Consider the following 27,619-nt stretch of genomic DNA (forward strand, 5'->3'; position numbering starts at 1 on the left):
TCAGAACCTTTGCCCTAAGAAGGCCAAATCGAACACTAGAGGGCAGAGCTTTAAGGTGAGTGGGGCAAAGTTTAGAGGGCAAGTTTTTTTGACACAAAAGTTGGTGGGTGCCTGGAACACACTGCCAGGGGTAGTAGTGGAGGCTGATACAATAGTGGCGTTAACTAAACCTTTGCATAGGCGCATGGATATGCAGGGAATAGAGGGATATGGATTATGCGCCGGTTATTGATAAGTTGGCATCATGTCCAGCACGGATATTGTTGGCCGAAGAGCCTGTTCTTGTGCTGTACTGTTCCCTGGTGAAGAAGGTCATGTCGTGCTCATTGTCACACGCACAAGTACATTGAGGGACAGGTACAATGAAAATCTTGCACTATCACGGGATATAGACTCATTCAGCGCACAAGTACGTAATTTAACGTGGATATGCAAGGAATGTGAATGTGGATCAAGTTTGCACGTTCTCCCCGTGACCTGCGTGGGTTTTCTCCGAGATCTTCGGTTTCCTCCCACACTCCAGAGACATGCAGGTTTGCAGGTAAATTGGCTTGGTATAAATGTAAAAACTGTCCCTAGTGTGTGTAGGATAGTGTTAATGTGTGGGGATCGCTGGTTGGCACGGACCCGGTGGGCCGAAGGGCCTGTTTTCACGCTGTATCTCTAAACTAAACTAAACTAAACTAAAGGCAGTCGCACATATTGGTAAGAATTTGAAGAGCATCTAAATTCCATTTTATCAAATGTTAAGACCAACCTTGTCCTCGGAGCATGGCCATTATTTATTTCAAAAATAAGCTTTATTGATAAAATATGTGTGTGTGTGTATATATATATATATATATGTGTGTGTGTGTGTGTACAAGAACTGTAAAATAATGCTCGTGTGCCCATTTAAATTTTCACTATAAACTCTAATGGAAACATATAAAATATTTGGACAGGCTATATGCAGGAAAAATGTTCTCCATGTTGGCAGAGTCCAGAACCAGGGGTCACACTTTAAGAATAAGGGGTAGGCCATTTAGGACCGAGATGAGGAAAAACGTTTTCACCCAGAGAGTTGTGAATCTGTGGAATTCCCTGCCGCAGAAGGCAGTGGAGGCCAATTCTCTGGATGTTTTCAAGAGAGAGTTTATCGCTCGTAGGGCTAACAGAATCGAGGGATATGGGGAGAAAGTAGGAACGGGGCACTGATTCTGGATGATGCACTGTGATCATATTGAATGTCGGTGCTGGCTCGAAGGGCCGGATGGCCCTACTCCAGCACCTATTTCCTCTGTGTCTATGTTTGCTTCTTGGGAAGGTCCCCTGGTCTGTTGGTGCCCCAGGGATCACGTTAAGGTCCTCAACATCCAGGGGAGAACCTCTCTCTGCCCAGCTAGATGACTGACCTCTTGTTCTTCTCCTTCATCTTCTTCCCAGGATGAGTTGGACCTCACGGACAAGAATCGAGATGCCATGTTTGCACTGCCAGCGGAGAAGAAGTGGCAGATCTACTGCAGCAAGAAGAAGGTAGGGAGAGGGGGGACGTGGTCCCGGTGGGCTGATGGGCCGGGCGCTGGTGGGAACGAGATGGTTTGAGCCATTGATTTGAAAAAAAACCGATTGAAAGGCTTGGGCCACCGAGTCCATGAGACCAGAAGGCGTGTAGTCACAGTGGCACACCTGGTAATGTCCTCCGCCTCACATTGCCAGAGACCCAGGTTCGATCCCGACCTTGGGTGCTGTGTGGGTGTGTGTGTGTGTGTGTGTGTGTGTCTGTGTGTGTGTGTGTGTGTGTGTGTGTGTGTGTGTGTGTGTGTGTGTGTGTGTGTGTGTGTGTGTGTGTGTGTGTGTGTGTGTGTGTGTGTGTGTGTGTGTGTGTGTGTGTGTGTGTGTGTGTGTGTGTGTGTGTGTTTATGTGTGTGTGGGTGTGTGTGTGTGTGTGTGTGTGTGTGTGTGTGTGTGTCTGTGTGTGTGTCTGTGTGTGTGTGTGTGTGTGTGGCTGTGTGTGTGTGTGTGTGTGTGTGTGTGTGTGTGTGTGTGCGTGTGTGTGTGTCTGTGTGTGTGTGTCTGTGTGTGTGTGTCTGTGTAACTGTGTGTGTGTGTGTGTGTGTGTGTCTGTGTGTGTGTGTCTGTGTGTGTGTGTCTGTGTGTATGTGTCTGTGTGTGTGTGTGTGTCTGTGTGTGTGTGTGTGTGTGTCTGTGTGTGTGTGTCTGTGTGTGTGTCTGTGTGTGTGTGTGTGTCTGTGTGTGTGCGCGTCTCTGTGTGTGTGCGTGTGTGCGTGTGTGTGTTCAAGTGAGAGTGTGTGTGTGCTGCGTGTATGTGTGTGTGTGTGTGTGTGTGTGTGTGCTGTGAACGGTGTGTGTGTGGATTGGGCACGTTCTCGCTGTGACCACATGGGGGTTTATATGAAACATATAAGATTGTTAAGGGTTTGGACATGGCGGGACTGTCATATGCTGAGAGAATGGAATGGCTGGGCTTGTACACTCTGGAGTTTAGAAGGATGAGAGGGGATCTTATTGAAACATGTAAGATTATTAATGGTTTGGACATGCTAGAGGCAGGAAACATGTTCCCGATGTTGGGGGAGTCCAGAACCAGGGGCCACAGTTTAAGGATAAGGTGTAAGCCATTTAGAACAGAGACGAGGAAGCACTTTTTCTCACAGAGAGCGGTGAGTCTGTGGAATTCTCTGCCTCAGAGGGTGGTGGAGGCCGGTTCTCTGGATGCTTTCAAGAGAGAACAAGATAGGGCTCTTAAAAATAGCAGAGTCAGGGGATATGGGGACAAGGCAGGAACGGGGTAATGATTGGGATGATCAGCCATGATCACATTGAATGGCCTACTCCTGCACCAATTGTCTACTGTCTATTGTCTATTTCTCCGGGGGCTCCGATTTCCTCCCACATCCCAGTCACGTGCAGGTCTGTAGGTGATGGTTCGATCATGGCGGATCTATTTTTCCCTCCCAATTCCCATTTTCCTGCCTTCTCCCCCCCGTAACCTTTGATCACTTTACCAATCAGATGGCCAACTGGCTCCGCACCGATCACCCGTTCACACTTGTTCTATGCTTTCTCATCCACTCCCGACACTCGAGGGGCAATTTGCAGAGGAGCCAATTAACCTGCAAACCCGCGCGTCTTTGGGACTTGGGAGGAAACCTGAGCACCCTGGAGGAAACCCACGCGGTCACAGGGAGAACATACAAACTCCACACACACACACCCACACACAGCACCTGAGGTCAGGATCGAACCCAGATCTCTGACAATGGGAGACAGCGACTGTAAAAGCTGCACCACTGTATCGCTCTGGCCAGGAATGTTACGGATGGTGCAGATCTGAGGTATTTGTAAAATTGAAGAAGAACTTGAAGTAGAACAGGAAAGCCAGTTGTTTGGCCATCTTCTTCAAGGGGCTGCCAGAGTCACTGATGACCTGTTTCCTTGCCCTTCCCAGCTACACTAGCCCCACCTGCCTGCGTTTGGTCCACATCGCTCCAAACCTGTCCTATCCATGTACCTGTTTAACTGTTTCTTAAACATTGGGATAGTCCCTGCCTCAACTTCCTCTTCTGGCAGCTTGTTCCAGCCACCCACCACCCTTTGAGTGAAAAAGTTAGCCCTCAGATTCCTATTTAATCTTTTTCCCTTCACCTTAAACCTGTGTCCTCTGGTCCTCGATTCCCCCTACTCTGGGCAAAAGACTCTGTGCATCTACCCGATCTATTCCTCTAATGATTTTGTACACCTCTATAAGGTCACCCCTCCTCCTCCAGCGTTCCAAAGGAATAGAGTCCCAGCCTACTCAACCTCTCCCTAGAGATCAGACCATCTAATCCTGGCAACATCCTAGTAAATCTTCTCTGAGCCTTTCCAGCTTGACAACATCTTTCCTACAACAGACCAATCTTTTGAAGAGGATCCACTCGGATTGCCCTGGGCAGATATCTCCATCCAATAACATGATAATTGTCCATCGAAGCAAGCACTTGCCTTCAGAAGGACTAGACTGCTGTTAACACTTTACAGATGGAGTTTGTGTTCCTGTACAGTGATTATATTTCTTAGAGACAAAAAGTTGCCGGTTTGCAAGATTAGTAATCATTCACTCCACAATGTAATGGAACATAGAAGAGTACAGGGGCAGCACGGTGGCGCAGCGGTAAAGCTGCTACCTCACAGCGCCAGAGACCCCGGCGGGTTCAATCCTGCCTCTACGGAGTTTGCACGTTCTCCCCGTGACCTGCCTGGGTTTTCTCAGAGATTGTCTTTTTCCTCCCACACTCCAAAGACGCGCTGGCTTGTAGGTTAATTTGCTTGGTCTAAATGTACATTGTCCCAAGCGTGTGTAGGATCGTGCTAGTGCGCAGGGATCGCTGGTCAGTGTGGACAAGGTGGGCCGAATGGCCTTGTTTCCGCACAGTATCTCTAAACTAAACTAAACCAGACTGCTGGTAACGTTTTACAGATTACGTTTATGGTCCACCACAAGTGATTTTTTTCTCCGAGACAAAAAGGTGTATGATGCCGTTAAACTGATCTCCTCTCCCTGCACATGATCCATATCCCTCCCTCCCTCGAAGGGCCGAATGGCCTATTCCTGCACCTATTGTCTATTGTCTATTGACTCCCTGCATATCTATCCGCCAATCGAACAGGAAGACCCAAAACGTTGCCTATCCATGCCCTCCAGACATGCTTGCCTGAGCCAACGAGTTACTGCAGCACTTTGCCTCTTTTTTTTTTGGTATACCAGGACCTGCCGTTCCTTGCGGCTCAAGAAAATAACTTTAACTTATGATGAATCGTCACAAAAAAGGCATTGATTCTCTTATGGAAGATGTCTACTGCATAAAATTGCTGGGAACTGTGATGAAGGGAAGCTAAAAGACTTATGGGTGGAAAAATACTTTGTAGACAGAGAAAGAGAACAAGAAGGGGAATTAAATGCGCCACTGTTCAGCACGAAGCTCAGCTCAATTCAACGGCGGCACAGCGGTAGAGTTGCTGCCTCACAGCGCCCGGTTCGATCCTGACCTCGGGTGCTGTCCACGTGTGTGGAGTTTGCCCGTTCCCCCCGTGACAGCGTGGGTTTGCTCCAGGCGCTCCGGTTTCCCCCCACACCCAAAATACGTGCGCGTTTGCAGGTTAATTGTCCCTCTATTAATTGCCCCTCGTGTGCAGGGAGTGGATGAGAAAGTGGGGTAACATAGAACTAGTGTGAACGGGTGATCGATGGGCTCTGTGGACTCGATGGGCCGAAGGGCCTGTTTCGATACTGTATCTCTTCAAATTAAAAATGAATATACCTGTTGAATCAATGTCTGTTCAACCCCTTATGTTATTGGAAGGTACAGTATCAATATTTAAAAGATGCTTGGACACATACATTTGAAAGGTGTCTATGCTGTGTGACTCTTTGACCGTCCCTGTTAGTAATACCACCTAATCCATGCATCTAACGACTGTCCCTAAAACCCACGCAGCATCTCTGGAGAGCATGGATAGGTGGTGCTTTGGGTCGAGACCTTTGCGGACCATTACCTGACATGTGTTGTTCTGCCTCTCTCCTTTTCCAGCCTTCTTACCCCCCTCCCCCACCTCCCCACCACAATCAGATTGGAGAAGGGTCTTGGTCCAAAGCATCACCTATCCATGTTCTCCAGAGATGATGAGTTACTCCAGCACTTTATGTCTTTCCGTGTATGAACCAGCGCCCGTATTTCCTTGTTTCCTCCAAGAAACCGTGACTTTCCATCGTCAGAGGGTGGTGAATCTGTGGAATTCTTTGCCACAGAAGGCTGTGGAGGCCAAGTCAATCCATATACCTGTATTTAAGGCTGAGATTAGTAGATTCTTGATTAGTACGGGTGTCAGGGGTGATTGGGAGACGGCAGGAGTATTGGGGTTCGGAGGGAGAGATAGATCAGCCGTGATTGAATGGAGGAGTAGACTTGATGGGCCGAATGGCCTAATTCTGCTCCTATCACTTATGACTTTGTTGAAACCTTCGCCTGCGTGGACGGGCGGCAGGGCCGCTGACGCAGTTTGATCTTTCCGGGAGGAAAGCAAGGCATTCCCGACGCCGTTCCCGCCCCCCCATCACCCCCTTCCCGACGTTCTTCACCTCGGCCCCGCCCACGAGAGAAGAAAAATAAAACACAAAGGCCCTCTTTGGAGAAGAAAACGGGGCCGATAAAACACGGAGCAGCCGTCGGCCAAGACGGGGAACGGGATCGCTACCACATGTGGAACCTCCCACAACATCTGCAACCATTTGGGACACTTGGCACTGCAGAGCGGGCTGGAGAAAGGTGTTTTCTTAATGAGAATATTGCGCACAGTGAAGCCAAAGCAGCGTCTCCAATATAATGGTATAAAATAAGCAGGCAATATATTTTAATGCGTTGCCGTTAATATTTATTTAAATTTCTTGGCCAGGGATCTGTAGGGGGCTCTTTCCCAAGGGCAGGGGAAAATGCGTTTTGTTAAACAAATGTGATACTGCAGCTGCCGTTGTCTTGAGTTGGCACGGAGTCCCGTTTCCTAGCTGTCAGTCCACCTTGTATGATTACGCCTTCTGAGAACTGGCCGCCAGACCAGCCCCTTGTCTGAGCTTCCTCGCAGGGTGGCGGGTCCAGGAAATGGGCCGCTGGAGCGCAGAGTTACGGGGGCACGGAAGCAGGCCTTTCAGCCCATCCTGTCCATGCCAGCCAAAATCCCCCCTCCCCCCCCATATCGTAGCTGGTCACATTTGGCTCGTTTGGCCCAAATGCAGGACAGATGTAAGGAGCTAAGAAGCGGGCCACTCAGTCCACCTCATCCATGCGTCTGAAGAAGGGTCTTGACCCAAAATGTCACCCATTCCTTCTCTCCAGAGATGCTGCCTATCCCGCTGAATTACTCCGGCATTTTGTGTCTATTTCTGACCAAGATCTATGCTGCTCGCATTTGACCACATTTGGTCCCAAGTGTGAGGACAAATGTAAGGAGGCCATTCGGCCCATCTCGTCCATGCTGACCAAGCTGCCCCATCTTCGCTGGTCACATTTGGCCACGTTTGGCCCAAGTGTGAGAGAAAAGCAACTACCTAATAAGGAGGCCATTCGGCCCATCTCGTCCATGCTGACCAAGATGCCCCATCTTCGCTGGTCACATTTGGCCATGTTAGGCCCAAGTGTGACTAGCTAATGTGGGGCGTCTCTCTAAACCTTTCCTCATCCATGTACCTGTACGAGTGTCATTTAAATGATGTTATAGTGCCTGCCTCAACTACCTTCTCTGGCAGCTCGTTCCACACACCCACCACCCCCTGCGTGGAACAGTTTCCCTTTTGGTTCCTATTCAATCTTTCCCCTCCTACCTTGAGTCTATGTGCTCTGGTCTTGGATTCCCCCACTACCTTGGGTAAAAGATCAGCTGATCCGCTGAATGAAGATGGTGAGTGTATCGAATGAGTTGCTGGAGGAGGTAGTTGAGAAAAGTAATATCACAATGTTTCAAAATAACATTTGGACTGGTACATGGATAGGAGAGGTTTGGAGAGATATGGGGCAGGCGGGATTGGTGTAGCTGGGACATTGTGGGCAAGTTGGGCCGAAGGGCCTGTTTCTTCACCTGTGTCACTATGACTCTGGCCTGCTCCTCCTACTAAATTATACATGTTCAAATCTCATGGCATTTTCTTTGATTGGACAACAAGCAGTAAAAAGCTGTACCTTGGCACACTAGACAGTCGTAATGGAAACTAAACTAAACCACAGGTTCTGCAGTAGCTCAGTCGATGTGCTCCAGAGATAGATGACGCATTCCTTCTCTGTCAAAGACCTGCTCTTTCAATGCCTGAAGGGGGTGGCCACGGTGGCGCAGCGGTAGAGTCGCTGCCTTACAGTGCTTTCAGTGCCAGAGGCCCAGGTTCGATCCCGACCACGGTGCTTGTCTGTACGGAGTTTGTACATTCCGCCCGTGACCTGGGTTTTCACCGAGATCATCAGTTTCCGCCCACACTCCAAAGACGCACAGGTTTGTAGGTTAATTGGCTTGGTGTAAATGTAAATTGTCCCTATGTGTGTGTTGGATGGTGTGGGGGGGGAACATAGAACATAGAAATTAGGTGCAGGAGTAGGCCATTCGGCCCTTCGAGCCTGCACCGCCATTCAATATGATCATGGCTGATCATCCAACTCAGTAGTACCTGCCTTCTCTCCATACCCTCTGATCCCCTTAGCCACAAGGGCCACATCTAACTCCCTCTTAAATATAGCCAATGAACTGGCCTCGACTACCCTCTGCGGCAGAGAGTTCCAGAGATTCACCACTCTCTGTGTGAAAAAAGTTCTTCTCATCTCGGTTTTAAAGGATTTCCCCCTTATCCTTAAGCTGTGACCCCTTGTTCTGGACTTCCCCAACATTGGGAACAATCTTCCTGCATCTAGCCTGTCCACCCCTTAAGAATTTTGTAAGTTTCTATAAGATCCCCTCTCAATCTCCTAAATTCTAGAGAGTATAAACCAAGTCTATCCAGTCTTTCTTCATAAGACAGTCCTGACATCCCAGGAATCAGTCTGGTGAACCTTCTCTGCACTCCCTCTATGGCAATAATGTCCTTCGCTGGACATAGAATGAAACAGGCCAATTGGCCCAACTTGGCCACACCGGCCAACATGACCCAGCTGCACGAGTCATTGGCTGCCCGCCTTTGGCCCATATCCCTCAAAACCTATTCATGTACCTGTCTAAGGTGGACAGAAATGCTGGAGAAACTCAGCGGGTGAGGCAGCATCTATGAGAGAAAGAATAAGCAATGTTTCGACCCGAATTCTTAAGGGGTTGGACAGGCTAGATGCAGGAAGATTGTTACCGATGTAGGGGAAGTCCAGAACAAGAGGTCACAGTTTAAGGATAAGGGGAAATCTTTTAGGACTGAGATGAGAAAAACATTTTTTACACAGAGTGGTGAATCTCTGGAACTCTCTGCCACAGAGGGTAGTTGAGGCCAGTTCATTGGCTATATTTAAGAGGGAGTTAGATGTGGCCCTTGTGGCTAAGGGGATCAGGGGGTATGGAGAGAAGGCAGGTACGGGATACTGAGTTGGATGATCAACCATGATCATATTGAATGGCGGGGCAGGCTCGAAGGGCCGAATGGCCTACTCCTGCACCTATTTTCTATGTTTCTATGTTGCCTCACCCGCTGAGTTTCTCCAGCATTTTTGTCAACCTTTGATTTTTCCAGCATCTGCAGTTCGTTGTTAAACATGTACCTGTCTAACTGTTTGTTATCGGGTGTGCTGGTCAGCGCGGACTCGGCGGGCCGTAGGTCGTGTTTCCGCGTGGTATCTCTAAACTAAGCGGAACTAAATTGTCCGTCCCACCTCACTGACCCTTGCTGGGACCTTTCGAGTCAAAGGCAATGAAGTCCCCGTGTGAGGGCTGGAGAAGTGATCAGTGCATGAACGAGAGGCATCAATCACCCCTTGAAAAGGGGCCTTTGTTGTTGAAGAGAAGATAAAAGGAGGTTTAATCACCTGCTCATATCTGTGACGGGCCACAAATTGCCCTCATGTTGGTTGGGAGGTTAAGTACTTTAACATTAAAGTAGGACAGACAGCACCATCCCCCCTTCCCCCACCCCCTTCCGACATATAGAAAGCACAATTTACACTTACACCAAGCCAATTAACCTACAAACCTGCACCGTCTTTGGAGTGTGGGGGGAAACTGGAGCTTCCCGGAGAAAACCCACGGGGAGAACGTGCAAACTCTGTACAGACAGCACCCGGGTCTCCGGCGCTGTGAGGCAGCAACTCTACCGCTGCCATCCTTTGGTTCCCACTTCTTGCGGCTATTTCTGCAATAAAAGTCCTCGTGGGGCCTTAGATCATGGAACAGCATGGGAAGAGGCCCTTCAGCCCACTATGTCTGTGCTGGCCATGTTGCCAAGTTAAACTAATCTCCTCTGTCGACACACGATCTGCATCTTATGATCTTTTACTGGATTGAATCATTGATTTTACTTATTCATTTTGGTCACCCTGTTATAGGAAGGATGTCATTCAGCTGGAGAGGGTGTGGATAAGATTTACAAGGATGTTGCCAGGACTTGAGGGCCTGAGCGATAGGGAGAGGTTGAGCAGGCCGGGACTATTCCTTGGAGCGCAGGAGGTTGAGAGGTGATCTTATAGAGGTATACAACATCACGAGAGGAATAGATCGGTTAGATGCACAGTCTTGTCCCCAGAGTTGGGGAATCAAGAACCAGGGACATAGGTTTAAGATGAGAGGGGAAAGATTTAATAGGAACCTGAGGGGTAACGTTTTTACACTAAGGGTGATGGGTATATGGAACGAGCTGCTGGAGGAGGTAGTTGAGGCTGATGTGGTTAACATTATTTAAAATATAGGGATCCGGGCAGGATGGTTTGGACAGGTATATTTGGACAGGTATAGGGACAGGAAAGTTTTAGAGGGATTCGGGCCAAACTTGGGCTGGTTGGACTAGTATAGATGAAGTATGGCCAGCATGCGCAAGTTGGGCCGAAGGGCCGTATGATTATATTGTGGAGCTGCACATTAACAGTACCCTACACACTAGGGACAATTTCTAATCTTCCCCGAAGCTAATTAGTCTACAAACCCGCACGTCTTTGGAGTGTGGGAGGAATCCGGAGCACCCGGAGAAAACCCACGGAGGTCACGGGGAGAACGTACAAACTCCGTACAGACAGCGCCCGTAGTCATGCTTCAGATTCAGATTCAATTTCAGATTCAATTTTAATTGTCATTGTCAGTGTACAGTACAGAGACAACGAAATGCATTACAGAGACAACGAAATGCATTTGTTGCATTTCTTCATCAGTCTGAAGAAGGGTTTCGGCCCGAAACGTTGCCTATTTCCTTCGCTCCATAGATGCTGCTGCACCTGCTGAGTTTCTCCAGCACTTTTGTCTACCGCTCGTAAGTCAGGATTGAACGGGGGGTCCCTGGCGCTGTGAGGCAGCAACTCTACTGCTGTGCCACCGGGGGATAACATCCTATGCATCTGCCTCCACCACCATCCCTGGCAGCGCGTTCCTAGCGCCCTCTGTGTAAGAAAATCCTGCCACGTACACCTCCATTAACCTTTGCCCCTCTCATCTGAACTTCATGGATCCCTTTGAACTCTGTTTCTGACCGCTGCGGCTGCGGTGACCCTGTCCTGCGGCGCTCCAAGGTAACACTGGGTGATCTCAATGAACTCATACTTCATTACATGCTTCATAAGACAGCAGCCTTTGTCAGAGGCTGAGGGGAGAGCCTTGCAAATGGTCATTGGAGCCAGGGTGAGTTCAGTCAAAGGCTCCCTGTTCCTCCCGCTAATCAGTTAACAGCCGAGCTTTATTGAAGTCATTCGACTGCCCGTGTGAATGGCACAGACTGACTGTCTCTTTGTTTCCAGTCTACCTGCCCTGCGGAGTAGACTCTCACAGCGCCAGAGACCCCGAGTTCGATCCTGACCTCGGGTGCTGTCTGTGTGTGTGTGCGTGCGCGCGAGTGCGAAGTTTGCACGATCTTCCCCGTGACCACGTGGGTTTTCTCCGGGTGCTCCGGTCTCCCTCCCACATCCCAGAGACGTGCAGGTTTGTCGGTTCCATCGCCTCTTGTGCACCAACCGCAGAGTGGATGAGAAAGTGGGATAACGCACAACTAGTGCGGGCGGGTGATCGGTGGTCAGCATAAACCCGGTGGGCCGAAGGGCCTGTTTCCATGCTGTATCCTTCATTCAATCGCAGGTAGGCACAAACAGCTGGAGTAACTCAGCGGGACAGGCAGCATCTCTGGAGAGAAGGAATGGGTGACGTTTCAGGTTGAGATTCCTCTTTCTTCAATCAATCATTCGTTACATGCCAAAATGAAGCCAGTCGTCATTGTCCTCTATTCCCAGTTAATTCTATGTAGGATAAAGCTTAGTTTAGTTTAGAGACAGAGTATGGAAACAGGCCCTTCGGCCCACTGAAACCGTGCTGACCAGCCATCGTGCGTACACCAGTTCTATCCTACACACGCTAGGGCAGGGTTCGGCAACCTACTGCCCACGGGGCAGATGCGGCCCGTAACCCAAAATCATCCGGCACGCAGGCGTATTTTTTTTTCAATTCGTTTTCGCGACCTGGGAACTGCAGCCCGTCCCGCGGCAAGCGAGCCGACATGGGCGCTAGAGCCAGTCCCGGGGCAAGCGAGCCGACATGGGCGCTAGAGCCAGTCCCAGGGCAAGCGAGCCGACATGGGCGCGAGAGCCGGGGCAAGCGAGCCGACATGGGCGCTAGAGCCAGTCCCGGGGCAAGCGAGCCGACATGGGCGCTAGAGCCAGTCCCGGGGCAAGCGAGCCGACATGGGCGCTAGAGCCAGTCCCGGGGCAAGCGAGCCGACATGGGCGCTAGAGCCAGTCCCGGGGCAAGCGAGCCGACATGGCGCGCTAGAGCCAGTCCCGGGGGAGCGAGCCGACATGGGCGCTAGAACCCCAGTTCCCGGGCAAGCGAGCCGACATTTTTTCTAGAGCCAGTCCCGGGCAAGCGAGCCGACGACATGGGCGCTAGAGCCAGGGCAAGCGAGCCCATGGGGCTAAAGCAGTCCCAGCCGAGCCACATGGGGCGCTAGAGCCAGTCCCGGGGCAAGCTCAGCCGACATGGGCGCTAGAGCCAGTCCCGGGGCAAGCGAGCCGACATGGGCGCTAGAGCCAGTCCCGGGGCAAGCGAGCCGACATGGGCGCTAGAGCCAGTCCCGGGGCAAGCGAGCCGACATGGGAACGGCAGAAAAACACATGAAGACTAAAGGGCCCGTCCCACTTGGGTGTCATTTGCGCGTCATGCAGATTGCACGCAAAGATTTTCTACATCACAAAATCCTGGGGCACTGCGCGCAACCGCGTGCCACTGCCTACGTCACCACCCACCATGTGCGCGTAATGCGTAAATGATGTCTCGTAAATTACACGCAAATGACGCCCAAATGGGACAGGCCCTTAATGCGAAAAACGACACCAAGTGTCACAGTGTGGTGATAGATGTGACCCGCCATCCGCTCACAGACATGGGTCCTGGTTCCTGTGCAGAACAAGGTTCCCGACCCCTGCAACAGGGGATACTTTACCAGAGCCAATAAACCTACAAACCCGCACATCTTTGAGATGTAGGCCTAAACCCGGAGAAAACCCACGAGGACACGGGGAGAACGTGCAAACTCCGTACAGACAGCACCCAAGGTCAGAATCAAACCGGGTCTCTGCTGCTGTGAGTGGGATGAGTTGGTGGACATGGTCATGAGATACATCTCCCTGGGTCAGGAGTTCAGTGGGAGATACCTGGGGTACTGACACAGCTCAGCAATGTTAGAGGATGCTGGGCTTGGGGGGGGGGGGGGTGGGGGGGCACAGGAAAATTGTTCCTTGCATTCTTTGACAAAATATAACCGAGGTGAGATGAGGGAAGAAATAACTATTGCATTTTTCCAGACTGGAGAAAATGTCCCAAAGCTCTTCCCAGGCAATGAATTATCCATAAATTGCAGCCGCTGTTGTGATGTGGGGAAATATTCGTAATTCTCAATGTGTTTTCAGTCAATTGAATCCGTCTCCACTTCACGCCGCTCCGGGAAATCAGCCAACATCGTCAAAGCCTTGTCCCACCCCGGTCATTCCTTCTTCTCCCCGCTCCCGACCGGCAGAAGGTACAGAAGCTTGAAAGCGCGCACCACCAGACTCAGGAACAGCTTCTTCCCCTCTGTTATCAGGCTTCTGAACATAAGCTAGGGTACTGTCCGATTCACCTCTACCCCATTGTGGACATTGGACTTTGTCTGTGGAAGTGGTGCGCTACAATGCTGAGAACTGTATTCCGCACTTTGTATCTTCCCCTTTGCTCTACCTACTGCACGAGTTTAACTTGATGGTGTTTATGTGTAGAATATCTGATCGCATGCAGAACAAAACTATTCACTGTACCTCGGTACACATGAGTGATAAGCAGCCTAAACCTATTGAAGGTTGTTAAATTGGAAAGAGAGTAGTTAAGTCAAGTCAAGTCAAGTCACATTTATTTATACAGCACATTTAAAAAACAACTCTCATTGGCCAAAGTGCTTTACATCTATTATATTACTAAAACTCTGTTCTTGACCGGTTTCGGCTTTCTGTGCTGCGATTTCCGAGAGAACGCCGCCACCTACGGCCGTCATTTTTGGCCACCTCGCTCAGAGCCCCCCTCCGCCGCGTGTGTGCCGAGTATTTTTCCCGTCGATGAAAATTGACAGAGATATTAATGTTTTTACAACATTCCCCATTCTCTCTGCTGCCCCTGCTGGAGGGAGGGGGAGCGACTATAAAACCAGGAAGTGGTGTGCCTCAATCAGTCTCTGCAAGTGGTGTGCCTCAATCAGTCTCTGCAAGTGGTGTGCCTCAATCAGAGCTTTGAATGACACTGACAAATGTCTACAGCACTGTGAGTACCCTTTAATTTGGTTTGAAAAAAAATATGGTTAGAGGTAAAAAAGCACTGCCTGCAAATAGTTTTGATTGGGTTTGGTTTTGAAGTTCTCTCTCTCCCCCCACCCCCTCCCTCTCCTCCCCCCCCTCCCAGTCCTCTCCTCCCCTCCCCCTCCCTCCCCCCTCGCTCCTCCCCCCTCTCTCCTCTACCCCCCTGCAAGTGCCTCTCCTCCCCCCCCAATCTCTCCCTCTCTCCTCTCCCCCTCTCCTCCTCTCCCCCCTCTCCTCTCCCTTCTCCCTCTCCTCTCTCCCCCCTGTGAGTACCCTCTCCCTTTCCCCCTCTGAAAATATGGTTCTCCCTCTCCTCCCCACTCCTCTCCCCCTTCCCCCTCCCCCCTGGGTCCTCTTCCTCTTTCGCACTCTCTCTCCTCTCCCCCCTCTCCTCTCCCTCTCCCTCCCCCCCTCTCCCCCCTCCCTCTCCTCCCCCCCCCCTCCCTCCCCCCTTCTCTCTCCCTCTCTCCTTCTCCCCCCCCCTCCTTCTCTCTCCCCTCCCCCTCTCTCTCTCCCCCTCTCTCTCCCTCTCCTCTCTCTCTCCTCTCCTCTCCTCTCCTCTCCTCCCCCCTCTCCTCTCCCCCTCTCCCTCCCCCCCTCTCCTCTCCCCCCCTCTCCTATCCCCCCTCTCCTCTCTTCCCCTCCCTCTCCCCCTCCCTCTCCCCCCTCCCTCTCCTCCCTCCCTCTCCCTCTCCTCCCCCTCCCTCTCCCCTCTCCTCCCCTCTCTCCCCCCCCCTTCTCTCCCCCCCCTCTCTGCATGCCGCCTCCCCCCCCCCCACAACCACACGTTGGGGGAACAGACCCAACGGGTCTGCACTAGGTCTAGTTTGTTATAAGAATAGCACAACAAAACAGACTACATACATATATACATGTAGCCCTCACTCAGAGCACGTCAGGAAAGGATTGTGAGTATAGATAAGTCTTTAGTCTAGACTTAAAAGAGTCGATGAAAGGGGCAGTTCTGATCGGAAGAGGGATACTGCTGTTCCACAGTCTAGGAGCTGCAACCGCAAAGGCGCGGTCGCCCCTAAGCTTATGCCTAGACCGCGGGATATTCAGCAGCCCCAAGTCGGCTGATCTGAGGGGCCTGGAGGTGGAGTGGTGGGTGAGAAGACTTTTAATGTAGGAGGGGGAAAGCCCATTGAGGGCTTTGTAGACATAGAGGAGGATCTTGAAGTTTATACGGAACCGCACAGGGAGCCAGTGGAGAGAGGCCAGGATCGGGGTGATGTGGTCCCTTTTTCGGGTGCCCGTCAGGAGTCTCGCTGCGGCGTTTTGGACCAGTTGCAGGCGGGACAGGGAAGATTGGCTGATGCCAGTGTAAAGGGAGTTGCAGTAATCTAGGCGGGAGGAGATGAATGTGTGGATGATCTTTTCCAGGTCATCAAACTGGAGGAATTGTTTTATTTTAGCTATTGTCCGAAGCTGAAAGAAGCTAGCTTTTACCACGGCATTGACTTGTTTGTCAAATTTCAGTGCTGAGTCAAATATCACGCCGAGGTTTTTGACGTGAGGTTTGAGTAGTGGGGTAAGGCTTCCAAGGCTGCCTGCTATCATTTTGATTGATTCCGAGGGGCCGAGAAGGATGATCTCAGACTTACTCTCATTTAGTTGGAGGAAGTTCTGGGCCATCCAGCAGTTTATATCCTCGAGGCAGTGGGTAAGGTTAAACAGATTTGATTGGTTTTTGGGCTTCAGGGGGAGATAGAGTTGTGTATCGTCTGCGTAGCAATGGAAGGAAATGCCGTGCCTTTGAATGACTCGGCCTAAGGGGAGCATATACAGGGAGAAGAGAATGGGGCCAAGGATGGAACCTTCTGCAACCCCACAGCAGAGATTAGCTGGGGAGGAGAATGGGTTGCCTATGTTAGTTGAGAAACTCCTACCTTTGAGGTAGGAGATGAACCAGCTCAGGGCAGTGCCATCAATACCAACCCCGTACTGGAGACGGTCAAGAGTAGAGAAGATTTACGAGGATGTTGTCAGGACTTGAGTGCCTGAGCTACAGGGAAAGGCTGGTCAGGTTAGGACTTTATTCCTTGGAACACAAGAAGATGAGGGGTGATCTTATAGAGGTGTATAAAACCATGAGGGGAATAGATCGGGTGAATGCACAAAGACTTTTACCCAACATCGGGCAATCAAACACCAGGGAACATCAGTCTGAAGAAGGGTTTTGGCCCGAAACATTGCCTATTTCCTTCGATCCATAGATGCTGCTGCACCCGCTGAGTTTCTCCAGCATTTTTGTGTACCAGGGAACATAGGTTTAAGCTGAGTGGGGAAAGATTTCATAGGAACCTAAGGGGTAACCTTTCCACACAGAATGTAGTGGGTGCATGGAACAAGATTCAAGATTCAAGATTCAAGATTCAAGATTCAATTTATTTGTCATTTGGACCCCTTGAGGTCCAAACGAAATGCCATTTCTGCAGCCATACATTACAAACAAATAGACCCAAGACACAACATAATTTACATAAACACCCATCACATTGGTGTGATGGAAGGCCAAAAAAACCTATCTCTCCACTGCACCCCCCCCCCCCCCCCCCCCCGATGTCAGAGGCAAAGTCAAAGCCCCCGGCTGGCGATGGCGATTGTCCCGCGGCCATTAAAGCCACGCCGGGTGATGCAAGGTCGCACACCGGGTTATTGACGTTAGAGCCCCCGGCGTGCGCTCGCAGAGTCCCGCGGCCATTCCAAGCCGCGCGGGGCGGTGCTGTAAGGCCCCGCTCCAGGAGCTCTTCAACCCCGCAACTCGGGCGGGAGAAGTCGCCATTGCGGGAGCCCTGAAAAGCGGTCTCCCTCCAGGGACCCCCGGGCTCCCGGTGCCGCCGTCCGCCAGACCCGCAGTTGCAGCCTCCGACTCTCCGGAGGTCGGGCCGCAGCGCAGCAGCGCTCCACCACCGCTCCACCCGCTCTGGACTCGGCCAGCTCCGCGACGGTGAGGTGAGTAGTCAGCACCAGAGCCCCCGGTCTTCCTGTTGGAGGCCGCTCCTCGTTGCAGCCCCAACGACAACGGAGACCCGACAAAGAAAAGGTCGGGTCTCCCGTGCAGGGAGAGATTTAAAAGTTACCCCCCCCTCCCCTCCCTCCCACCCCACCCCCCCCCCCCCCCACACACATACCACAACAAAAAATAACAAAAACTACATAGAAACATAGACAAAAAATAATAAAAACGCGGACGGGCTGCAGAGGCCGCTGCTGACGAGAGTCGCGCCGCCTACCGGTGCGAGAGATAGTAGTTGAGGCAGGTACTATAAGAACAATTGAAAGACACAAACATATTATATGGATTAGGAAAGGTTTAGAGGGAATATTATAAACAGGAACTGCAAATGCTGGTTTATAGACACAAAATGTTGGGGTAACTCCAGCAAGGGATGGCACGGTGGCGCAGTGGTAGAGTTGCTGCCTCACAGCGTCAGGTTTTCTACTGCTGCACCACTTTGCCACCCTCCTATGCTTGAATCGGGCTTGCAATGCAGATTGCATTATTTCGTCTCCCCCCCCCAATAAAAAGCCCTGGGACAAAGTGGCGTAGCAGTTAAAATATCAATCTAGTAACCCAGGGAACAGTCCAGCAACTCAGATTTCTGAGTTCAAATCCCACCAAGGCAGCTGTGGAATTTAAATTCAGTTAATAAAATGGAATCTCCCCAAAAATAACACTCGTATTCATGAAACCTCTGGATTGTCATAAAAACCCACCTGGCTTCCTAATGGGTTTCAGCAGAGGAGGTCTGTCCTACTCAAGTAGGGTGGCCTTGCTCTTACCGCAGCAGAAGGGGCAATAAAAGCTAACTGAGGATATGCCCATATCCCGGACACTCCCTCTTCCCCCCTCGGCAAGGCCAGCAGCATCATCAAGGACGAGTCACACCCTGGCCACTCCCTCTTCTCCCCTCTTCCATCGGGCATAAAAGATACACGTGTGAAAACGCACACCTCCAGATTCAGGGACAGTTTCTTCCCAGCTGTTATCAGGCAACTGAATCATACAACCACAACCAGAGAGCAGTGCTGAACTACTATCTACCTTATTGGTGACCCTTGGACTATCATTGATCGGACTTTGCTGGCTTTATCTTGCACTAAACGTTATTCCCACATCAGGCGTAGCTACTCCAGTACTGGAACAGTATGGATGCTTTGGAGAGGGTGTAATATATCCAGTACGTTGCCTGGATGACAGGGTATTAGCTACAAGGAGAGGTTGGACAGACTTGGATTGTTTTCTCTGCAACGTCGGTGGTTGAGAGGAAACCTGATAGAACTATATAACATTGTGCGAGAGGCATAGATAGGGTAGACAGTCAGAACCTTTCTCCCAGGGTGGATATGTCCATCACGAGAGGCCATAACTCTAGGGTTTCCAACTTTCTCACTCCCAAATAAGGGACAAAAGGTCAAAATACGGGACAAATTCCCGACGGCAATTCGTTGACCGACTGGGCCGTGGCTGGGTGAATGATGAGTTGTCCCGGGTGCTGGACTGTACACAAAGCCCAGCCGGCGGGCCAGCTGAGGAGTTTTGGCCCGGGCCGCGCGATATCGCGCGCAAAGTCCGGCGCCCCATCCAACGCATGAACCGATGATCGGCCATGAGAAGGAGGGGTGGTGGTGTCGGCGGTAAGCGAAGGTCCGAAGGTCGGACAGCTGGCCGGGCTGCCGACCGACGGGGCCACGGGCGAGGCGCTGCTGCTGCTGCTGCTGCACTCCACGGGCTGCACTACGTCGGGACGGGTGAGGCGGGGCCGGACGCGGCGCTCCGACCCGACAGTCCCCTCGACCCGAGTAGTAGCGGTCAAATACGGGACAAGGGCGGTCCCGTACGGGATAAACCAATTTAGCCCAATATACGGGATGTCCCGGCTAATACAACCCTACAAAGCTCCTGAAGAAAGGGGGAAAGTTGAATGGAGATGTGTGGGGGCGTTTGTTCCACAGAGTGTGGTGGGTGCCTGGAACGCTGCCTCACAGCGCAGGAAACCCGGGTTCGATCACGGCTACGGGAGCTGTCTGTACAGAGTTTGTACGGTCTCCCCGTGACCTGCGTGGGTTTTTCTCCGAGATCTTCGGTTTCCTCCCACACTCCAAAGACGTACAGGTTTGTAGGTTAATTGGCTTGGTGTAAATGTAAATTGTCCCTGGTGGGTGTCGAGTTATTTTAATGTGAAAGTCTGATATTTGTGCGATCGTGGGTGTACAGAGATTGAAATCTGGGTGTTAACCGGAAGCTTCCATCTCTCCCCAGGAACAAGATGACCCGAACAAGCAGGCTACCAGCTGGCCCGATTACTACATTGACCGCATCAACTCCATGGCTGCAGTAAGTCATAAGGTCATAAGGAATAGGAGGAGAATTAGGCCATTTGTCCCATCAAGTCTATTCCACCATTAAATCATGGCTGATTTATCTCTCCCTCCTAACCCCATTCTCCTGCCTTCTCCCCATAACCCCTGACACCCACACTAATCAAAAATCTATCTATCTACGCCTTAAATATATCCAATGACTTGGCCTCCACAACCTTATGTGGCAAAGAATTCCACAGATTCACCACCCTCTGACTAAAGAAATTCCTCCTCATCTCCTTCCAAAAAGAACATCCTTTAATACTGGGCTGTGACCTCTAGTCCTAGACTCTCCCACGCATGGAAACATCCTGGCTCACAGACGGCAACCAACCCTCTTTCGCTCTACCAATGCTATCACCATCTTCCTGTCTATGTTTAGCCAAACCACCCTCATCGCTTTCCGGGTCATGTTGTGTGGGCCAACTAAGGCTGCCAACTTCCTCACTCCCAAATAAGGGACAAAAGGTAAAAATACGGGACAAATTCCCAACGGCAATTCGTTGACCGACTGGGCCGTGTCTGGGTGAATGATGAGTTGTCCCGGGTGCTGGACTGCACACAAAGCCCAGCCGGCGGGCCAGCTGAGGAGTTTTGGCCCGGGCCGCGCGACGTCGTGCACAAAGTCCGGAGCCCCATCCAACTCATGGACCGATGATCGGCCATGAGAAGGAGGGGTGGTGGTGTCGGCGGTAAGCAAAGGTCCGAAGGTCGGACAGCTGGCTGGGCTGCCGACCGACGGGGCCACGGGCGAGGCGCTGCTGCTGCTGCTGCTGCACTCCATGGGCTGCACTACGTCGGGACGGGTGAGGCGGGGCCGGACGCGGCGCTCCGACCCGACAGTCCCCTCGACCCGAGTAGTAGCGGTCAAATACGGGACAAGATGGTTATCCTTAGAATGTGGAGCATAGATTATAGATCATAGATTATAGATCATAGAATATAAATCATAGATTACAAGAACATAGAACATAGAACATAGAACATAGAACATAGAATCTAGAATACTATACAATGAATAGAGAACACAGATCATAAATCAGAGAACACAGAGCATAGATCAGAGAAGACAGATCATAGATCAGAGAAGACAGATCATAGATCAGAGAACACAGATCATAGATCAGAGAACACAGAGAACACAGATCATAGATCAGAGAACACAGATCATAGATCAGAGAACACAGATCATAGATCAGAGAACACAGATCATAGATCAGAGAACACAGATCATAGATCAGAGAACACAGATCATAGATCAGAGAACACAGATCATAGATCAGAGAAGACAGATCATAGATCAGAGAACACAGATCATAGATCAGAGAACACAGATTATAGATCAGAGAACACAGATTATAGATCAGAGAACACAGATTCATAGGGCAGGGAACATAGATCATAAATACAGAATAGAAAAACGTAGAAGAGTCAAGAGTCAAGAGTCAATTTAATTGTCATTTGGACCCCTGGAGGTCCAAACGAAATGCCGTTTCTGCAGCCATACATTACACACAAATAGACCCCAGAGAACACAGATTACATTTAACATAACATCCATCACATAGCTGTGATGGAAGGCCAAATAAACATAGATCACTGCACTCTCCCCCCCCCATAGATGTCAGAGTCAAAGTCATAGCCCCGGCAGAGATGGCGATTGATCATAGCCATTAAAGAACACAGCCGGGTAGATGCGAGAGAACACAGATCATTGATTGGAAAACACAGATCGCTCGCAGATCAGAGCCATTCCAGCCGCGCGGGGCAGTGGTGTCAGGCCCCGCTCCAGGAGCTCTCTTCGACCCCGAACTCACAGCGGGAGAAATCAGAGAACACAGATTATAGATCAGAGAAAGATCTTAGATCAGGGAAGACAGATCCATAGATCAGAGAAGACAGATCGAGAGCCTAGATCAGCAGCAGCAGCAGCAGATCAGCAGATCAGCAGAAGCAGCAGATCATAGATCCTCCAGAACTCAGGTCGGCCAGCTCCGAGACGGCAGAACAGTGAGTCGAGAGATCCCGGTGTCTTCCTGTTGGAGGCCGCTCGTTGCGGCCTCAACGACGACTGAGACCCGAGAGAAAAGGTCGGGTCTCCAGTGCAGAGAGAGATTCAAAAAGTTTCCCCCCAGATAGGACCCCCCCACAGATCCCAGACACACAGATTATACATAAAAATAACACACACTTATAGATCACAGACCACAAATAATAAAAAGGCCAGGCTGCAGAGGCCGCTGCTGGCCAGAGCCGCGCAGAATACCGGTTCGAAGAACAGAGAGCATAGATTGCATAATATTGAATGTTGGTCATAGATCATTGAACATACATCACAGAATATCAACATGGGATAGAACATGGATTATAGAACATGCAACAGAAACTAGATCATTGAACAAAAAACATAGAACATGCATAAATCATAGTACATGGAACATAGCAGATAGAAGAGTGCAGCACAGATTGCTACCTGGATTAGAGAGGATTAGTTACAGGGAAAGTGTGTAGGAAAGAACTGCAGATGCACCAGTTCCAGAGACAAAGTCCAATGTCCGCAATGGGGTAGAGGTGAATTGGACAGTACCCTAGCTTATGGAAGGACCGTTCAGAAACCTGAGGGGAAGAAGCTGTTCCTGAGTCTGGTGGTGCGCGCTTTCAAGCTTCTGTACCTTCTGCCGGACGGGAGCGGGGAGAAGAAGGAATGACCGGGGTGGGACAAGTCTTTGATTGTGTCGCCTGCTTTGTCAAGTCAGCGTGAAGTGTAGATGGAGTGGATGGTGGGGAGTCTGGCCCGGGTTACAGCTTTTGTCTCTTTTGCAGATGCAGACAGTGTTTGCTTTCGATGAAGAGGAGATGGAAATGAGGAACACAATTGTGGAGGGGCTCAAGACAGCCTTGAGGACACAGCCAATGAGGTACCATATCGGAGGGAGACACACGGCTTATTTATAATCAGTTTCTTCTGCTTATAAAGGGGTGGCACAACTGTGGAGACCTGGGTTCGATCCTAACCACGGGTGCTGTCTGTACAGAGTTTGTACATTCTCCCTGTGACCGCGTGGGTTTTCTCCGGGTGCTCCGGTTTCCTCCCATACTCCAAAGACGTGCGGGTTTGTAGGTTAATTGGCTTTGGTAAAATTGTCCCTGGGTGTGTAGGGAGTGGATGCCAAAGTGGCGTAACATGGAACTAGTGTAAGGGATGATCGCTGGCCGGCGCGGACTTGTTGGGTCGAAGGTCCTGTTTCCACGCTCTGTCTCCAAAATGAAACATAAAAAATGAAACCATCAGTACTTTGTCTGCACGTGATCTGCATCCCTCCATTTCCTGCATATCCACGTGCCGATCCAAAAGCCTCTTCAACGCCACTATCATATCTGCCTCCACCACCACCCCTGGCCGTGCGTTCCAGACACCCACCATCCTCTGTGTAGAAAACTTGTCCTCGCACATCTCCTCTAAACTTTGCCCCTTGGACCTTAAAGCAACACTTGATTTTTTTCCACCCAACCTACTTGTGTCGATCCTTCTTTAAAATGGCCAATAAACAGGCGGAAGGTTATTCTTCCTACAAGGAAGTGTTTTTCTAGGTGATGGGGTATGTGGTGGGAGGGGAATTGATGTCCAAGTTGACTGGGATCTTTCAGACGATAAAATCTAAAACCAAATCGATGCTGAATCAATGCTATCCCGTTACCCCTGCTCCCCCTTATAACTAATCATGGCAGCGTTTTGGCCTTAACGCTGTTCAAACTGGCAGCTGCCGTATTCATGTCATTGTTTATTCATGTCAGTGGGAGCACGGCAAAGCATTAGGAAAAAAAAATTGTTTCTGCCCCCGCTTGAGGTTTTTTAAGGCCCTGTCCCACTTACGTGATTTTTTTGGCAACTTGCCGGCACCCGCCATAGTCGCAGCAGGTCGCCGAAATGCTCAAAATGTTGAAAATCCAGCGGTGACCAGAAAAAGGTACGACTCTTTGAGCGACTGCTCACCACCGTATGTCGCGGGGTGACGCCTGTTTGTTCATGAGTAGTCGCCCAAAGAGTCGTGCCTTTTACTGGTCGCCGCTGTATTTTCAACATGTCGAACATTTTCGGCGACCAGCCGCGACTATGACGGGTGCCGACATGTTGCCGAAAAAAATCACGTAAGTGGGACAGGCCCTTCACTTAAAATTCTACGAAAATCTTTTAATGCTGGAAGCTCATCTCCTCCTCCGAACGTTCACTTTCACTAATACATCACGGGAATGGTGAGCCCCTTTACCAATCCCGGACTGGGGCCTGGACTTTAGAGATGTAGCGCCGAAACAGGCCCTTCAGCTCACCGAGTCCGGGCCGACCGGCGATCACCCCGCTCATTAACGCTGTCCAACACACACTGGGGACAATTTACACTTTTTACCAAAGCCAAATTAACCTTCAAACCTGCACGTCTTTGGAGTGTGGGAGGAAACCGGAGCTCCCGGAGAAAACCCTACGCGGTCACGGGGAGAACAGACGATACGGTACAATATGATAGACCTTTATTTATCCCAGGATGTTAAATTGCCCAGCCAACAGTTATAAAGCACAAAATACATGAAACATGGTATTAAAGTGACGAGTGGAAAGATTCAGATTCAGATTCAGATTCACCTTTATTGTCATTGTGCAGTGTACAGTACAGAGACAACAAAATGTAGGGTTTAAGAGGGAACTGCAAATGCATGAGAATTGAAGGTTACACAAAAAACCCGAAACGTTGCCTATTTCCTTCGCTCCATAGATGCTGCTGCACCCGCTGAGTTTCTCCAGCTTTTTTGTGTAACAAAATGTAGGGGATGTGCAAAGATTTGGGGAGAGGTGTGGGTGGGGTTTGGGGGGGGGAGGGGGGTCAGTCTACCCCACGACAGACTGCACCCGTAGTCAGGATGGAAGCTGGGTCTCTGGCGCTGTGAGGCAGTAACTCTACCACTGCACCACTGTGCCAACCTTATATAGGTAGAGTAAACGGGACAGGGTGGTGGTGGTGGAGCAGAGGCAGAGGAGATTAGTTTAACCTTTCTGAGCTCAGCTAATTTCCCCACCAATTAATATTATATATATTTCCAGACTGTTGAATACCAGTGCATAGTGTCAGGTCAAGGTGTAGCCTTGCAACCTGTACCTGTCACAGTCTGCCCTCTCCTCATTCTCATCCACTTCACCTCCCACTACTTTTCCACCGGCCCCTCCTTCTCCTCGCCTGCCACTCCCCTCTCATCAGCCCAACTCTCCTCACCTGTTGCACTCAGTTGCCTCTGATCACCTATTAACCTGGTATATAGACTCTCCTCACCATTCACACAGTGCCAGATTGTTCTCAGCTTTCATGCAAGACTCTCCAGCGGTTTCCCGACTGCCTACACGGATTCGAACCTGCCTGCCCCTGACCATTCCGTCCTGTCGTTTTCCCGGATATCACCTCAGCCTTCTGTCCCCAACCACGGCCTTCGTCCCGTACCTCCTGGTTTCTGTCTGCCTCTCTCCTGGGCTGTTTGGTGTATCCCTGCAACGGCTCCTCGACTTCCTGCCTGGCTTCGACTCTCCTTTCGTCTGTCCCTCGCTGGTTTGTTTGCATCGTGTGTTGGATCTCCTGGTTACCGGACCTTCCGCTACCCCGACTACGTCTCCTGCCTGCCCCTCTTCGGAACCCTCGCTCAATCCTGAGCCTCTGTGTGAGTACGGTGTACCCATTCCTGTGTTACTACTCTGTGTTACGGTAGCGTAATAAAGTTAATGACCAATTATACCTGCCTGATTCTGTGCTGCTATTGGGTCCAAGTTATACCCGTTACAGTACCATGTAGTCCAGTGCAACCTGTGGGACATGCGCATCCTTCATGGAGAGTCTGCTTTGAAGGACCAGATGGAAGAGATCTTTATGAACCAACGGCTGGCAAGGCGATGCAGGGACACGCTGTGGAATGCGAAGAGCCGGTCAGGGCACTAATGGGCCTGTCCCACTGTACGAGCTATGTCAAGAGTTCTCCCAAGTTTCCCCCGATTGGAACTCAGAGATTTACAGTAATGGCCGCTCGTCGGTACTCGGGGCTCTCGTGGACATTTTTCAACATGTTGAAAAATCTTCACGAGTCTTCCCGAGCTTACCGCATTTCCCGAGTACCTGCCGTTAGCGTTACGAGCCGCTAAGAGACGTCCCGAGCTCCGACGTACCCGCTACGTACATTCTCCGTGCTTACCACGAGTTCGATTTTTTTTTTAAACTCGGGAGAGCTCTTGCATTACCTCGTACAGTGGGACAGGGCCATAAAAACGACAAGAAGTCTCCAGCTGTGACGGTTTTTCGTACCACTGGACTCTGACTTCTGCGGCCGAGAGGGTGGGGCTGTTACAGAGCAACAAACAGCTTCTCCACCTTAAACTCACTCACCCACAGGTTTTTGTGCAGCCCGCATCTCTGCACAATGTCCTGCGGTGATGGGCTCGGAGCAAAGCGACAGGTAGCTACTGGGAGTCATGGTTCCCAACCTGTACGTGGGTGGTCTATGGACCCGTGGTCGCTCTTCTTTGTACCAGGACAGCAAGGAAGTTCGGCAGCATCCCAGGCAACTGAGCAGTCCTCCTCAGGGCAGCGCTGTTCACCCTAGTAAGAGAGGGGACTAGAAAAAGTGACTGCACAATCTGCTATTGTCGTTGCCGACGGGCCACCACCAGTGGCCATGATTCCAATACTCGGGGAAGTTGAGTATAGGAGCAAAAAGGTCCTTCTGTAGTTGTACAGGGCCCTAGTGAGACCACACCTGGTGTATTGTGTGCAGTTTTGATCCCGTAATTTGAGGAAGGACATTCTTGCTATTGAGGGAGTGCAGCGTAGGTTTACAAGGTTAATTTCCGGGATGGCGGGACTGTCATATGATGAGAGAATTGAGCAGCTGGGCTTGTACACTCTGGAGTTTAGAAGGATCAGAGGGGATCTTATTGAAACATTATAAGATTATTAATGGTTTGGACACGCTAGAGGTTCGAAACGTGTTCTAGATAATTGGGGGAGACCAGAACCAGGGGCCACAGTTTAAGAATAAGGGGTAAGTCATTTAGAACGGAGACGAGGAAATACTTTTTCTCACAGAGAGTGGTGAGTCTGTGGAATTCTCTGCCTCACAGGGCGGTGGAGGCCGGTTCTCTGGATACTTTCAAGAGAGAGCTAGATAGGGCTCTTAAAAATAGCAGTCAGTGGATATGGGGAGAAGGCAGGAACGGGGTACTGATTGGGGATGGTCAGCCATGATCACATTAAATGGCGGTGCTGGCTCGAAGGGCCGAATGGCCTACTCCTGCACCTATTGTGTATTGCCTATTGAATTGCTCTCCTTGTTCAAGGAAGAATGTTAGTAGCTCGGAAAAGATTTACCGACTAATAGGGAGAATGGGCAGGTTGTGTTAGGAGGAAAGTTTGGACAAACTGGGTTTGCATATAGTGATAGAGTGATACAGTGTGGAAACTGGCCCTTCAGACCAACTTGCCCACACTGGCCAACATGCCCTATCCACACTGGTCCCACCTGCTTGCATTTGGCCCATATCCCTCCAAACCTACATCTGATCATAGAATCATAGAAATTAGGTGCAGGATAGGCCATTCGGCCCTTCGAGCCTGCACCGCCATTCAATATGATCATGGCTGATCATCCAACTCAGTATCCCGTACCTGCCTTCTCTCCATACCCTCTGATCCCCTTAGCCACAAGGGCCACATCTAACT

General features: G+C 50.6%; 1 protein-coding gene across 1 annotated transcript in view; it reads left to right on the forward strand.

Moving 5' to 3' along the window:
• The window catches only part of daam2 (dishevelled associated activator of morphogenesis 2), a 274,117-nt gene that overhangs the window by 132,843 nt on the left and 113,655 nt on the right, over nt 1-27,619 (forward strand). Inside the window, 3 exon segments of the mRNA XM_055636342.1 lie at nt 1,426-1,515; nt 19,771-19,845; nt 22,695-22,789. Coding sequence (XP_055492317.1) covers nt 1,426-1,515; nt 19,771-19,845; nt 22,695-22,789 — 260 coding nt within the window.

This window comes from Leucoraja erinacea, chromosome 5 (assembly GCF_028641065.1).
Source record: "Leucoraja erinacea ecotype New England chromosome 5, Leri_hhj_1, whole genome shotgun sequence".
NCBI classification, from domain to species: Eukaryota; Metazoa; Chordata; class Chondrichthyes; order Rajiformes; family Rajidae; genus Leucoraja; species Leucoraja erinaceus.